The sequence below is a fragment of the Eretmochelys imbricata genome, chromosome 2, assembly GCF_965152235.1.
Source record: "Eretmochelys imbricata isolate rEreImb1 chromosome 2, rEreImb1.hap1, whole genome shotgun sequence".
In the NCBI taxonomy this organism is placed as follows: domain Eukaryota; kingdom Metazoa; phylum Chordata; order Testudines; family Cheloniidae; genus Eretmochelys; species Eretmochelys imbricata.
The window spans coordinates 82,427,779-82,441,748 of NC_135573.1; the positions used below are offsets into that span (position 1 = coordinate 82,427,779).

At 42.3% G+C, this 13,970-nt stretch overlaps 1 protein-coding gene across 1 annotated transcript in view; it reads right to left on the reverse strand.

Annotated features, from left to right (window-relative positions):
* The window catches only part of GREB1L (GREB1 like retinoic acid receptor coactivator), a 129,705-nt gene that overhangs the window by 82,067 nt on the left and 33,668 nt on the right, over positions 1–13,970 (reverse strand). Inside the window, exon 5 of the mRNA XM_077810384.1 lies at positions 8,598–8,774. Coding sequence (XP_077666510.1) covers positions 8,598–8,774 — 177 coding nt within the window. The remainder of the gene's footprint in view (positions 1–8,597; positions 8,775–13,970) is intronic.

Genomic DNA, 13,970 nt, shown 5'->3' on the forward strand with positions numbered 1-13,970 from the left:
TTGAAATTATCTATAGACATACACCCCTAAGAAGTCATCATATAAGGACTTATCTTACAAATAACTAGTACTATCTTAAATTTATATACTGTTTTTCATCCAATGATAGAAAGTAAGAAAGAGTGAAAGCGAGAGCGAAAGCAAGAGAGTTGAGATTTTGTTTATCACATTAGCAAAGAGCAACAAACAGTTAATCATTTACTATACATGGATGATCTGATACCGTATGGACTGTCACAAAAGAAGATACAGCAGTTGATGACACATGTAGAAAATTTTGATGAACATATAAAGCTACAGGTTGGTTTGGCTAAATGTGTGCCGACATCTGTAAAGAGGACAAAACAGGTACAATCAAATGGCACACAAGTTAAAGAAGGTTCTATCCAAGATCTCTCTCAGCATGATGCCTACAAACAAGTGAGGACAGAATACTACAGATGAATAAGAACTAATTTCCGAACAAAACTCAACTTGAAGAATTTGATCCAATCCATTAATATGCAGGCAAAACCAGCAGTATGGTACACTGCCAGAATGATAAAATGGAATCAAGAGAAGAAAAAATTTAACATCCAAACAAAAAAGCTCCTAGGGATGCACAAAGAGATGAACATCAGTCAAGACATGGGCAGAATGTATGTTCAATGATGTGATAGTGGAAAAGGTTTTCTATCTGTGGAGGAGGACAGTGACAATGAATGACGACATCAAAATATATCAGGAGTCAGTCACAGTAAAAGATCATCTGGTCATGATAATAAGCCGAGGCTAAGTGTGCATCCCAATTCAAGAAAGAAAGGAAAAAACAAATGGTCAAAGAATGACTTGAAAGATTTACATAGCAATCATTGCATGGACAGTGGCAGAGAACAAGCAAATCCATTAGTGATAGAAGATCAACAAGCCATGAGTTTGTTAAAGGATACCTGAAAAGAGAGACAGGAAGCCTCATTATGAGCACACAAGAGGAGTCCTTAAGGCTTAATTATGTTCTAAACAAAATTGACCAATAGAACTGCATACCAAACTGCAGATTATGTTCTGAAAAGGAAAAGATGATGGAGCATGTGCTGAGCATCTGCAGGAGCCTAGCTGCGAGAGAATATATGAACAAACACAATGAGGTCACCAAGTGTCTGCACTGGAAACTCTGTGGCAAGTATGGAATTAAACAAACCATGTGGTATTATGACCATCGAATCAAAAGTGCTCTAAAGAATGAAGAAGCTAGATTTTATGGGATCTGGCAATTGTCACAGACCAAACAGTGCAGGAAAACAGGCTGGACATAGCTGTAGAGAAGAAGACAAGCAAGGCCATGTTAACTGATATTGCCATACCAGCAGACAGAAATATTAAAAAGGAAGATGTGACGTATGAAGAATTGAGCCACAAAGTGGAACGATTATGGAAAGCTAGATGATCCCAGCAATAATTGGAGCTCTTGGAGTGGTCCCTAAGGGCATGAATGAGTACCTCAAGAATGCGTTAGTAGTGCAAGACATCACGACCAGTGCTTTTAGGCACTGTGAGAATTTTAAAGAAAGTTAAAGAAGAAGGAGTACATTCTGAGCACCTAAAACACACGAATTCTGTGGAGGGTTTAACAAAACTCCTGACTACCCAAACCTACAAAGTTGGATCATGGTCAGGATTTATAGGTGACTCGTGGTAAGTTTTAGACAGTGTCTTTTTCCTTTTTATGCTTACAGTTCTTGTATGTTGTGAAGGCTATTTGCATAAAAAAAATCCCCATGATGTAATACTGAGGGATGATGATACTACTACTACTAAAAACAACTCTTCATCATGCTTAACATTTACATAACCTACACAGCATTTTTCACATTCAAAATGCTTTTGAAATATTATCTAACTGTTCTTCATAATAGTTCAATGGGATAGGCAAGTAAACATGATTGTCCCTTTTTATAGACTGGGAAGCTGAAGCAGAGAGGTTAAGTGACTTGCGCACACAACAGAAAGAGTCTGTATCAGAGCTGGGATCAGAATTCAAGGGTTCCTGATGCCACGTCTTGTGTTCAAACTACTAGAACACACTTCCCTCAAAGCACTTCATTTAAAGGTGGATAAGTATTCCCATTTTATAGGTGGGGAAACCGTAGAACAGAGAGTTTAAATGAATTATATAACAAATCAGATATTAGATTATATAACAAATCAGCAGCAGAATCAGGAGCAGAACCCAGAACTCCTGACTTCAAGTCCCCTGCTCTAACCATTAAACATTTAATACCTGCAACTTTATTCAGATCAAATTCTACACTTTGGATGTTGTCACACAGGCAGCTCTAAATTCTTACAACATAAGGATGAATTTTTCTGAAAGAACGTTAACTGGATTTCACTGGATAAATTAATCTGTAAAAAGTAAGCAGTTTATGTGAGGTTCCACCTACACATCTCCATACTCAAACAGAAAGAAAACAGAAGGCAAGGATATTACCAGCCTGATCTGCCAAACTGATATACCTTGAAACACCACACCACTCTGGGAACAATGGGAGGAGGAGAGAGACTATTTTGCCAGCTGGAATAATCAAGGTTGAGAGTGGTCACAGGATCTCTGACTCCACTCCAGCAGAATGACTTGTCCCATTTTCACAAGAAATATGCCAAATGGCTGATCAGTAACACAAGGTCAGAGGCTCTGGTGAAACCTGATAGTCTATTATTAAATACACTGTGGCAAATGCATCTGCCAATGCCTCCTTCAAGTGGGCAGTGTACGAGCATATGGAAGTTGTGTCTCTCTAATTAATATTAATATATGTATAGTCTATAACCTATATATACACAATTGTGTATTTGTGTGTATTTTCATATGCACTCACACAAAACACAAAAGTGTATTGTATACAGGGCTGGTAGCAACACCTGTTAAGGTTGCCCTACACTTACCATTTTAAGACCCTATAGTCAGTTGCTTATAACTTTATGAAACTCACTGCTTGGGTTGAAATTTTCCATGCTGGGTGTCTGCCTCTGGTTTTGGTAACTTTCAGAAAAAACAGTTCAGCCATTTCCAAGAACAAAACGAGGGGAAAATACATTTTTCCATATTAAAAAATTCCTGAGACCGTCTCTGCAAAATGCTAGCATCCCTATGCTTTGAAGAAGTGTCCTGAAATTTGGCAGAAGAGTGTCCTTTGTGTCAACGATGTGCTTTTTCCCATCCCTATGAAAATTCTCCCAAATTTGGCCCAGTTATACCTGTATGAAAAACTGCAGTTCGCACATGCTTATTAGAGACTTCTTGAATATTTGCAGCTAAAATCTCCAAAATTCTAACCTCACTGAGCATGCTCCATCCCCTCCCAAACCCTAGCGCTGACTGGATCTACTATGCAAGTACCATCCCCACACAGCGAATGTGCATGCTCTATCCACTCATAGCTCATCCATGTTGACAGGACGGTGCATACGCTATCCCTACAGAGTGACTGAAAATTGTTCAGGATCAGGCTACAAGAGCTTATTTGGACTTTCCCTGTAACAGCTGTTATGAGGTACTGTAGGCCAGGGTGGGCTGGGCTGGGCACTGGAGCTGAGAGCAAGGAGCTTATCTGTCCTGTCCACTCCGTGACAACCCAGGCAGCATGGAGGAGGAAGCCATCTGCTTTTAATGCAGAGAGGGCAAAAGATGGACTGGAGGGAAGGGAGAGAGGTAGACTGAAACAAGGAGTCTGATGAGACTGGGACTGGAAGGGTTGGAGAGAAACAGATACTAGGAGATAGAGGGGGAGACTGAGACTGGCTAGACTAGGAGATTGGTATTTGGCACCAGGGGAGGAGAGGCTGGGACTGGTTGAGCAAGAAAGCTGAACTGAAAGCCAATTGGGGCAGGGAGTGAGAATGGGGTAAACACAGAGATCTGGTAAAGAGCTGGGGAGAAGGATTAGGAACCAATGGTGTGGGAAGAGGAGACAGAGATGGCAAGGAGTTGGGGTGTGGTGGAAGAACTAGAACTGGCTGGGCAAAGACTCTGGGACAAGAAGAAAGTGGAGGGGGAGCCAGATTGGATGAGGAGCAAGACTAGGATTAAGAGCCAGCAGGGAGAAGGAATAGGGACTCAGCCAGTGAGCCTGGAGTAGGGAGACTTGGACTGGCTAGACCAGGAGACTGGGTTAAGACGAGAAGCCTGGGGAGTGGAGACTGGGACTCTGTGTGTAAGGAGAATGGAACTGGGACAAGGAGCCCTGGATGGAGAAGAAACAGGACTGGGACAGTGACAGGTTGGAAAAAACAGAGCTTGGGGGGAAAAACAAGCGGAAGAGTCTATTCCTACTAGAGAACCTGCTTTCCATAGCCTGCTGTCCACTGCTGTCAGCACATATATGGAAAAGCCAGTGGCAGAGGGTGCATATCAAGCAGCACACATCTGTCTGGTCCATCTAAAGGGTCAAACCCTGCTGATGAACCACAAGGGTGACCATATGTCATCACATAATGGAGTTTCTGGTGTTTTCAGTTTGCTTTCATAAAAATCCAGAGAATTACTCAAAATTATATCAAATAGAAAATTATTAAGGTTGCAGACTCAAACACTAAAGTTAGGAAATGCCAGAATTAAGGTTGCTTGTCTAACCGTAATTTGGGCCCCTGTGTGTAAGCATTATGATATAATATTTAATTACATGATCACATACTGATTTTGCCACAAGACTCTTGCCTCACTCAGTGCACGGGATGGACCTGCTCTGGGGATGAATCAGGGCTGTGTAGTGAAAAGAGGCTGTTGTCTGTAGAACTTCTGTCTCATCTGTTGTAGGTTTGAAGGTGCATAATGAACAAGGCAGAGGACTATATGAAGAGAAAGGTTGGTCGCACGGAACACTTCCCTGGAGAACTGTATTCTGTCTCTGAGATTCTATCCATGTTTCGGCAACAGGGTCCCTTTGTGATGTTGGGCAAGTCACTTAATCCAAACTTCTCACAGGAGGTCGCTAATTGTGCATTCCTCATTTTCTGCATGCCCAACTTCAGATTGTAGGGCTTGATCTGCAGAAGTGCTGAGCACTCACACCTGCAAATGAAGTCAATGGAAGCAGTGCTTCACTATATAAAGTGCTACATAATACTAAGTACTGTGAAAAAATCAGGTCCTACACATCTCAAATTCAAATATTGACCGCAGCCTCTCTGTGCCTCAACTGTCCATCTGTAAATTGGGGACAATACCACCCCTTCACATCACGAGGGTTTTGTTGAGGCAAATTAATTACTATTTGTGAAGCACTTGGATATTCTTGTGATGGGTATCACAGAAAATTTCCCATGAGAAAATTAATAATTGTATCCTCATAGATGAGTTTGAATAGTGTGCAGTAAATAAGGTCTGGGGGCACCCAGTGAACAATGAGGAGAAAAAAATATTGGATAGCTGCTCATTGAGCACAGTCCAGCCTGTACACTCAGTGAGGAAGTGGTCCTGTGGAAAAAACAGTATGTGCTTATATAATTAAAGACTTATCATAATTAATCTTTGAAGAATTAGATTTTATTGATAAATGGCGGTAAATGTCAATTTCCCCATGCACACACAAATCAATGAAAAGGTATTTCCATGGATAATAATCAAAATTTACAGACAGGTAAAGAAAGAAAAATGTTGCTTGAGAATTTATTAGAGTTTGATTTAAGGATATTTACTTTGTATACTTTGACATATGATGTTGACAATTTGTGTTTTAACAGTTATAAAGCTTTACATTTTTAAATCTCAACGTCTCCTGTCATGAAATAATTATTGCTTGACCAGCTCCATAATTTCCCACAACTATGAAAATTTAACTGGATAAAAACTGAAAAAATGCTTACAAATAAGCATTGATATGTCAAAAATATAAAAATATACAATTCCACTTATTGTAATCATAATGCATACACACAATGGGCCCATACTAAGGTTGCACAGGCAACCTCAACTCTGGCATTTCCTACCTTTGAAGTGCTTGACTTTGCAACCTTGATGTTCTTTTAACATGTGTATATAGCTATTTGTATAATAGTTATATAACTTCTAAGGTAGCTAGGGCCTTGTACTTTAGTTACAAAGCTAGACAGAGGGAAGTACTCAAGTCCATACCTTAGGAAAGAAAAATGGTGATAAAAGGAACATATTTTCAGAAAGCAACCCAGTTTCATTACACCTACCTGAAAGCAACAGAGAAAAGTAGTTCACCTCAGTGTATGACTAGCTATGGAGACTTCCAGGGAGAAACCTGAACTTTCATCACAGGTGGTTTGCAACAGTACTTATACATTACAAACAAATATGGTGGGACTTTTTCCCCCTTGTCAAGTGGAATTTGTATTATGAATGTGGCACTATCTTCACTGGAAGGTAACAATGGTGGGAGATAAAAGGGTTTGATAACTGTGACCTGAGAGAACAAATAGTGATACAAAAGGACAAGAAGAAAGAAAATCATGGTGAGTTGATAAGGAGAAAGCAGTCTATAAAAGGTGTATCTATTAACTTGTCAGCAGCAACCCAGACAAAGCTGTGTAAATATTAGATTACTTGTTATGCCAAATAAAGAGATTCTCATGTGCCTGCACATTTTTCATGCAAGGACCTGGAGGCCAAGACACCACAACATTCTCACTCCAGATTAGAAATATAGTCTCTTAAGTAGGAATAAAATCCAACACCTCCGGCAACGTGTCCCTGAACATGCTGACTAACATTTGCAACACCAATAGGAATGCTAATATTCCATTTTTATTGTTCATTTATTTTCAGCATCCCTTGTAAGCAAAAGAATTATTGAAACAAGTTTTTTTTTTTAAATTTTGCACTTCAGATCCCTCCATATAAGCTTATATTCTAAAATATATGTGGCCAATTAAAATTCCTGGATAACTGAGATTTTCAGACATGACAAATCCTGTTCTGTTTTTACATCATTCAGAGACGGCAGAGATGTGCACTCCATTCAATCATAGCTCAGCTGAATAAAAACTTTTTGTTTCTAAAATCTATCAAATAAACAAAAGAACATGAACTGCAATAAATCAGCTTCAAAAATTGTAACAACCTACAAAGCACACCAAAGAAAAATCACCTTTTGAGTCCAGAAGGAAAGCCCTTCTAGGTGAAACTGTTATGGTTATTAGAAAACGTCTTTATTTCTACTTAAATCAATGCACAACTCCACGAGATAATAATTTCAAAGCTTTGGAAATATGGCTATGATGTGTCTTAGCTCACTTAGAAAACCACTGCAGTTTATCACTACTTTTACCACACTTCAATAGTGGGAGTCAAACATCAAAAACAAAAGGCTGCTTTTTCTCCAGTGAGGAAAAACATGTCAATTCAAGGTACCCATTCTGTTTAGGATGTTCACTATAAAGGAGTATTTCACAACATCTGGGACATCAGCAAAAATAATATAATAAATAAATAAATAAAATGGATTTTTAAAAAAAACTAACACTTTTCAAGCTACTATTAAGAGCTAAACTTATCCCAGTCTCATCAGATCCTTAATACTGACAGAATAAATTTTGAAATATGTTTTCTATCTTTAAGTTGTAAATGATGCATGCCAAAAATCTACTTGGCAATCCTATGGAACATGTGAGGTACTTTATCTCCCCCAGTGGTCATTTCTACAGCATGCAGCACTTTCAGCCCCTACCTGTCTGAGTGAACCCTGATTTGTATCCATTAGCTCTTCCGCTCTCTGGGGCCGTGGATGGTGACACTGAAGAATTTGGTTTAGCAGAATGGCTAGCAGCAGATGATTGTCTGCTTCTACATTCTGGAAGTGAAGCAGCTACAGTACATATTAACAAGGCCTGGCTTTCAGTGCAACAGTTTAGTGCAACGGTGTTAAACATTGACAAATGTTAAAGCACATATGGTATGACATGCAACAAATAGCAAAGTTCAGCTAAAACATCTCTCAGGATTCAACCAACCTAATTTAATTATTTAGTTACAAAAACCCTCCCCATAACATTCATATCAAGGGGCCTTCAACTTAAAGCTGAAGATATTCACCCTAGGTGCACCCAGGGTGCAAAACAAGAGAGCAAAACCTGAGTACGTGATCCCTCTTTCCATTCCCCTGAGATCAGCGTCCCCAGCTTTTATCTTAGAGTGCAGTTTGCGGAGTTAGTTTTTCTATGGGTGCTAGCATGAATTTATAAGTGATTAGATTGGCAGAGCAGTCCAGGAATTGCGGCTGGAGAATAGGCTGAGAGCCACTCTGCCAGATCCCGGAAGAAAACACCCAGACATAGGAGGCGATTATCGGGCTGATGGACCGCTTTATTTCTGCGGAAGGGGGGATTTGAGGCCTCCTCTGGGGATGTGGTGAGGAGGGGATAGAAGAGAGATGGATGAGAAACTCTCCTTTTACCTAAATCTTTAGCCTCTTGGGTGAAATCTTGGCCCCACTGAAAGCAGTGAAAGTTTTGCCATTGAGTTCAATGAAGCCAGGATTTCACCCCCTAGCTTTTTAAATACTTAAACCCAAAACTTTTAAGGTTCACCCAACACTACATAAAAATTTTCTAAAATCTGTAAACATGCTTCTAGCAAATGGGTTATTCTTTACCTTTCCAGCAGATAAGGGGTCCCTTTGACAGTACACCTTGGGAGCTTCTTACCAGGTAGTACTTTAAGTGCTTCTGCTTCTTTGGCTGAGTGGTTAGTTTCAAGTTAATGTGGTTGGAAAATTCCGTGAAGTATCGAAATCCCCTTTCTCCACAGCCTATACAATTCCCAGAAAACCCTGCAGGAAAGGGTGGGGGAAAAGGTACACAAACAAAATAAATTCCTTTTGAAATATACTGGGAATTAGGCCATTTTAGCCTTACCTGAATCTACTACAGTAACTGGGTAAGCTTCACACATAGCACAGGAAGACAGACAAACAACAGAGACAGACTTTTGCTGCCTCACACCACTTTGTTTGAAAATGCCCTCTCTCTAGCGGTTACTAATTTAGGCCCAAAAACTATCCCCCAATCTTCCACACTGTACAGTTCCTCAGAAGGGAGCAAATTCTCAGAAGAAAGCACAATAGGTACATGAAGACTGAGAAAGTGATTCACAGGATGATCACCCCTGCTCCTAGCACAGAGTGGAGGACCAGCTCCAAGAAGCATGCGTCCTTTCCCAAACCTGACCGATCCACAGTTTTGTGTATAAAGTTAATGCTGCCTAAGGCAGCCTTAACTCCCGGGGCACTGTGAAATTCCCCTTTGGTCTTCCTGAAGAAGGAGCCTTCAAAAAGCAGGGGAGCGGGGGGCTAAGTAACACCTTTGCATTATTAAGTTCTCAAATGTAAAAGTGTAACACACGTCCTGATTACTTTCTTATGACTTATGATTTTCCCCCTTATTAGGGTCTTAAAAGGGCACAAATAAGAAATCACTTAATCCAAAATCCTTAGTTCTACTGAGACAGAAATTTAGAGCTTTTATTAAATTTAACAGATTAGGAATACAGCCAAAAACTGGGTAGAAGACCATTTGATAGTAGAGACACTAAAATTATTTTGTGGAGAGAGCTGAATTACATCTTTGCACTAGGGTTTGTATGGTAGGACAACAGAATTAGGGCTATGTAATTTTCACTGAGGCCAATGAGAATTGTGCACTAGAAGAATTGGCTTCTGAGTAAGAGATGGGGAAGACTAAGTTTATTCCTAACCATATGCCCTTGCATTTGGCTTTATTAAAACACGTGTTTGAATAATCCCAGTTTACCAATCCATCAAGATTGTTCTGTACAACTGACGTCCTTATTATTTGCCAATCCACTAATTTTTGCATCACCTGCAGATTTTACCATCAACTCATTTAAATCACTGAAAAAGATATTGAAGGGCAAGTGGCCAAGAACAGGTCCCTGTAAGCAGAGGTGCTGGAACTAGGGGTGCTGCTGCTGCACACCCTAGCTTGAAGTGGTTTCCATTATATACAGGGTTTACAGTTTGGTTCAATGGCTCTGTCATAAATATAAAGGGAAGGGTAAACCCCTTTGAAATCCCTCCTGGCCAGGGGGAAAGCTCCTCTCACCTGTAAAGGGTTAAGAAGCTAAAGGTAACCTCGCTGGCACCTGATCAAAATGACCAATGAGGAGACAAGATACTTTCAAAAGCTGGGAGGAGGGAGAGAAACAAAGGGTCTGTGTCTGTCTGTATGCTGGTCTTGGCCAGGGATAGACCAGGAATGGAGTCTTAGAACTTTTAGTAAGTAATCTAGCTACGTATGTGTTAGATTATGATTTCTTTAAATGGCTGAGAAAAGAATTGTGCTGAATAGAATAACTATTTCTGTCTGTGTATCTTTTTTGTAACTTAAGGTTTTGCCTAGAGGGGTTCTCTATGTTTTTGAATCTAATTACCCTGTAAGATATCTACCATCCTGATTTTACAGGGGGGATTTCTTTATTTCTATTTACTTCTATTTTTATTAAAAGTCTTCTTGTAAGAAAACTGAATGCTTTTTCATTGTTCTCAGATCCAAGGGTTTGGGTCTGTGGTCACCTATGCGAATTGGTGAGGCTTTTTATCCAACATTTCCCAGGAAAGGGGGGTGCAAGTGTTGGGAGGATTGTTCATTGTTCTTAAGATCCAAGGGTCTGGGTCTGTAGTCACCTAGGCAAATTGGTGAGGCTTTTTACCAAACCTTGTCCAGGAAGTGGGGTGCAAGGTTTTGGGAAGTATTTTGGGGGGAAGGACGCGTCCAAACAGCTCTTCCCCAGTAACCAGTATTAGTTTGGTGGTGGTAGCGGCCAGTCCAAGGACAACGGGGGGAATATTTTGTACCTTGGGGAAGTTTTTGACCTAAGCTGGTAAAGATAAGCTTAGGAGGTTTTTCATGCAGGTCCCCACATCTGTACCCTAGAGTTCAGAGTGGGGGAGGAACCTTGACATGGTGGCATAGCGGTGGGATTAACCTGAAATCATTTTGAGATCCAGTTGAGATTTTTTGAACTAGAAATACAGATTTTAAAAAGGACATTTTTTTTTTTCCTTTGGAAAGCAGCTGAAACTGAAAGCTGAAACTGGCCAAGCAGAGACAAAAGGGGATTATCTTTGTGAATTGCAGGTTTTCTTTGCCTGGAGGCAGGGTACTTAACTCCTGCAGGGAAATTCACAGTCTTCCAACCCAGAGTTTTTTTTTCTTTTCTTCCTAAAAGTAAATAGGGGGTGTGTGTTCTACCCATTTGCTTTTTCTTTGGGCTGGGTAAGCAGGTTTCCAAGTAGTTGGAGGTTTTTTGCTTTAATTTGGGCCCAGAGCAGAGACAAGGGAATTGTCTTTTTCTGTAGGCTGACAATCACTATCAGAGAATAGATATTCTATTCCAGCACAGCAAAATTTTACAGCCAAGTTTTGTTTGTTTATTTCTAAACCTCGGGTGTAAAGTTAGTTAAAAACAGAGAGGTTAGAATGACCAAATCCTCAGCTCGACTAAAGCTGGAATTAGCCAAATTTCAGGCTGAGGAAAAACAAAGGGAACATGAAAGACAGATAGAACTCATGCGGCTGGAGAAGGAGGCACAGGAGGCTGCCCACAAGAGGGAAATGGAGGCAAGGAAGCATGTGGAGGAGGAGAAGGAAAAAGAGAGGAAGCATGTGGAGGAGGTGGAGAGGATAAAGGCCCAGCAGAATATACCAACAAACCCTAGCAATCCTTCTCCAGGTACCACTTCCCATCCCAGAAAGTTCCCCACCTACAAGGCAGGTGATGATACTGAGGCCTTCTTAGAAAACTTCGAAAGGGCCTGCCTTGGGTACAACATCTCTACTGACCAATACATGGTAGAGCTGAGGCCGCAGCTCAGTGGACCCTTAGCTGAGGTGGCAGCTGAAATGCCTAAAGAACACATGAACAAGTATGAACTGTTTAAATCCAAGGCGAGAGTCAGAATGGGGATAACACCCGAGCAGTCTCGTCGGAGGTTCAGAGCCCTAAGGTGGAAACCAGACATGTCATTTACCCGACATGCCTACCACATTGTGAAACATTGGGATGCCTGGATATCAGGAGCAAGTGTTGAATCTCCAGTAAATTTGCGCTTCCTAATGCAAATGGAACAATTCTTAGAGGGTGTTCCTGAGGAAATAGAAAGATACATCCTAGATGGGAAACCCAAAACTGTAATCGAGGCAGGAGAGATTGGAGCCAGATGGGTGGAGGTGGCAGAGAAGAAGAAAACTGGTCGCAGTTGGAGCGGAGACCAGAAGGGACCACCCCAGACCACACCCTATTACCGGGGGCCGCCCAAGGCCCCACCTACCTCCCAAAGAACCCTCCAGACCCCTTATCGTCCTGCCACCCCGTTCTCCAGCAACCCTCCTCGCCCCAGTGACCCGTCAGCTGGACGATGTTTTAAATGTAACGAGCTGGGGCATGTAAAGGCCAACTGCCCCAAGAACCCCAACAGATTACAGTTCATTGCACCGGAATCACACCAGAGGTCCACAGGCCCAGATACCTCCCAGATACCCTTGGAGCGGAGGGAAACTGTGAGTGTGGGCGGGAAGAAGGTCACCGCGTGGAGGGACACCGGAGCACAAGTGTCAGCTATCCATGCTTCCTTAGTGGACCCCAATTTAATCAACCCAGAGATCCAAGTGACGATTCAACCCTTCAAGTCCAACTCTTTCAATTTGCCTACAGCCAAGTTGCCTGTCCAGTACAAGGGCTGGTCAGGAATGTGGACTTTTGCAGTCTATGATGATTATCCCATCCCCATGCTGTTGGGGAAAGACTTGGCCAATCATGTGAAGCAGGCCAAGAGGGTGGGAACGGTCACCCGCAGCCAGGCTAAACAAGCCGTGAGGCCTAGCTCTGTTCCGGAAACTTCTATCAGGACCCAGTCAGAGGTGATGGACCCGGACCCCAGGCCAATGTCTGCAACAGCAGTAGTGGATCCAGTCCCAGAGACCCAGACGGAACCAGTCCCAGAACCGGAACCAGCCAAACAACCAACATCAGACCCCGTGCCAGCACTGAATCCAGTACTTGCAACCTCAACACCAGAGGGCCCCACTGAACCTGAACTGGCAGCAGCCGATAACCCTACACAAGAGGCTCAGCCGGAGCCTGAATCCCAACATAGTGCACCAGCGGAGAGCGGTTCACAGTCAACAGAAACAGCTCCATCCCCTATATCGCTTCCAGAGGGACCAAGCCTAGGTCCACAATCCAATGAGGAACTGATGTCCCCAGCATCAAGGGCACAGTTCCAGACCGAAAAGGAAGCAGATGAAAGCCTCCAGAGAGCTTGGACGGCGGCACGGAGCAACCCACCGCCTCTCAGATCTTCTAATCGATCCAGGTTTGTTGTAGAAAGAGGACTTTTATACAAGGAAACTCTTTCTGGTGGACACCAGGAAGACTGGCATCCTCAGAGACAGTTGGTAGTTCCAACTAAATACCGGGCCAAGCTCTTGAGCTTAGCCCACGATCACCCTAGTGGCCATGCTGGGGTGAACAGGACCAAAGACCGTTTGGGGGGGATCATTCCACTGGGAGGGAATGGGCAAGGATGTTTCTACCTATGTCCAGTCTTGTGAGGTGTGCCAAAGAATGGGAAAACCCCAAGACCAGGTCAAAGCCCCTCTCCAGCCACTCCCCATCATTGAAGTTCCATTTCAACGAGTAGCTGTGGATATTCTGGGTCCTTTTCCGAAAAAGACACCCAGAGGAAAGCAGTACATACTGACTTTCATGGATTTTGCCACCCGATGGCCGGAAGCAGTAGCTCTAAGCAACACCAGGGCTAAAAGTGTGTACCAGGCACTAGCAGACATTTTTGCCAGGGTAGGTTGGCCCTCCGACATCCTCACCGATGCAGGGACTAATTTCCTGGCAGGAACTATGAAAAACCTTTGGGAAGCTCATGGGGTAAATCACTTGGTTGCCACTCCTTACCACCATCAAACAAATGGCATGGTGGAGAAGTTTAATG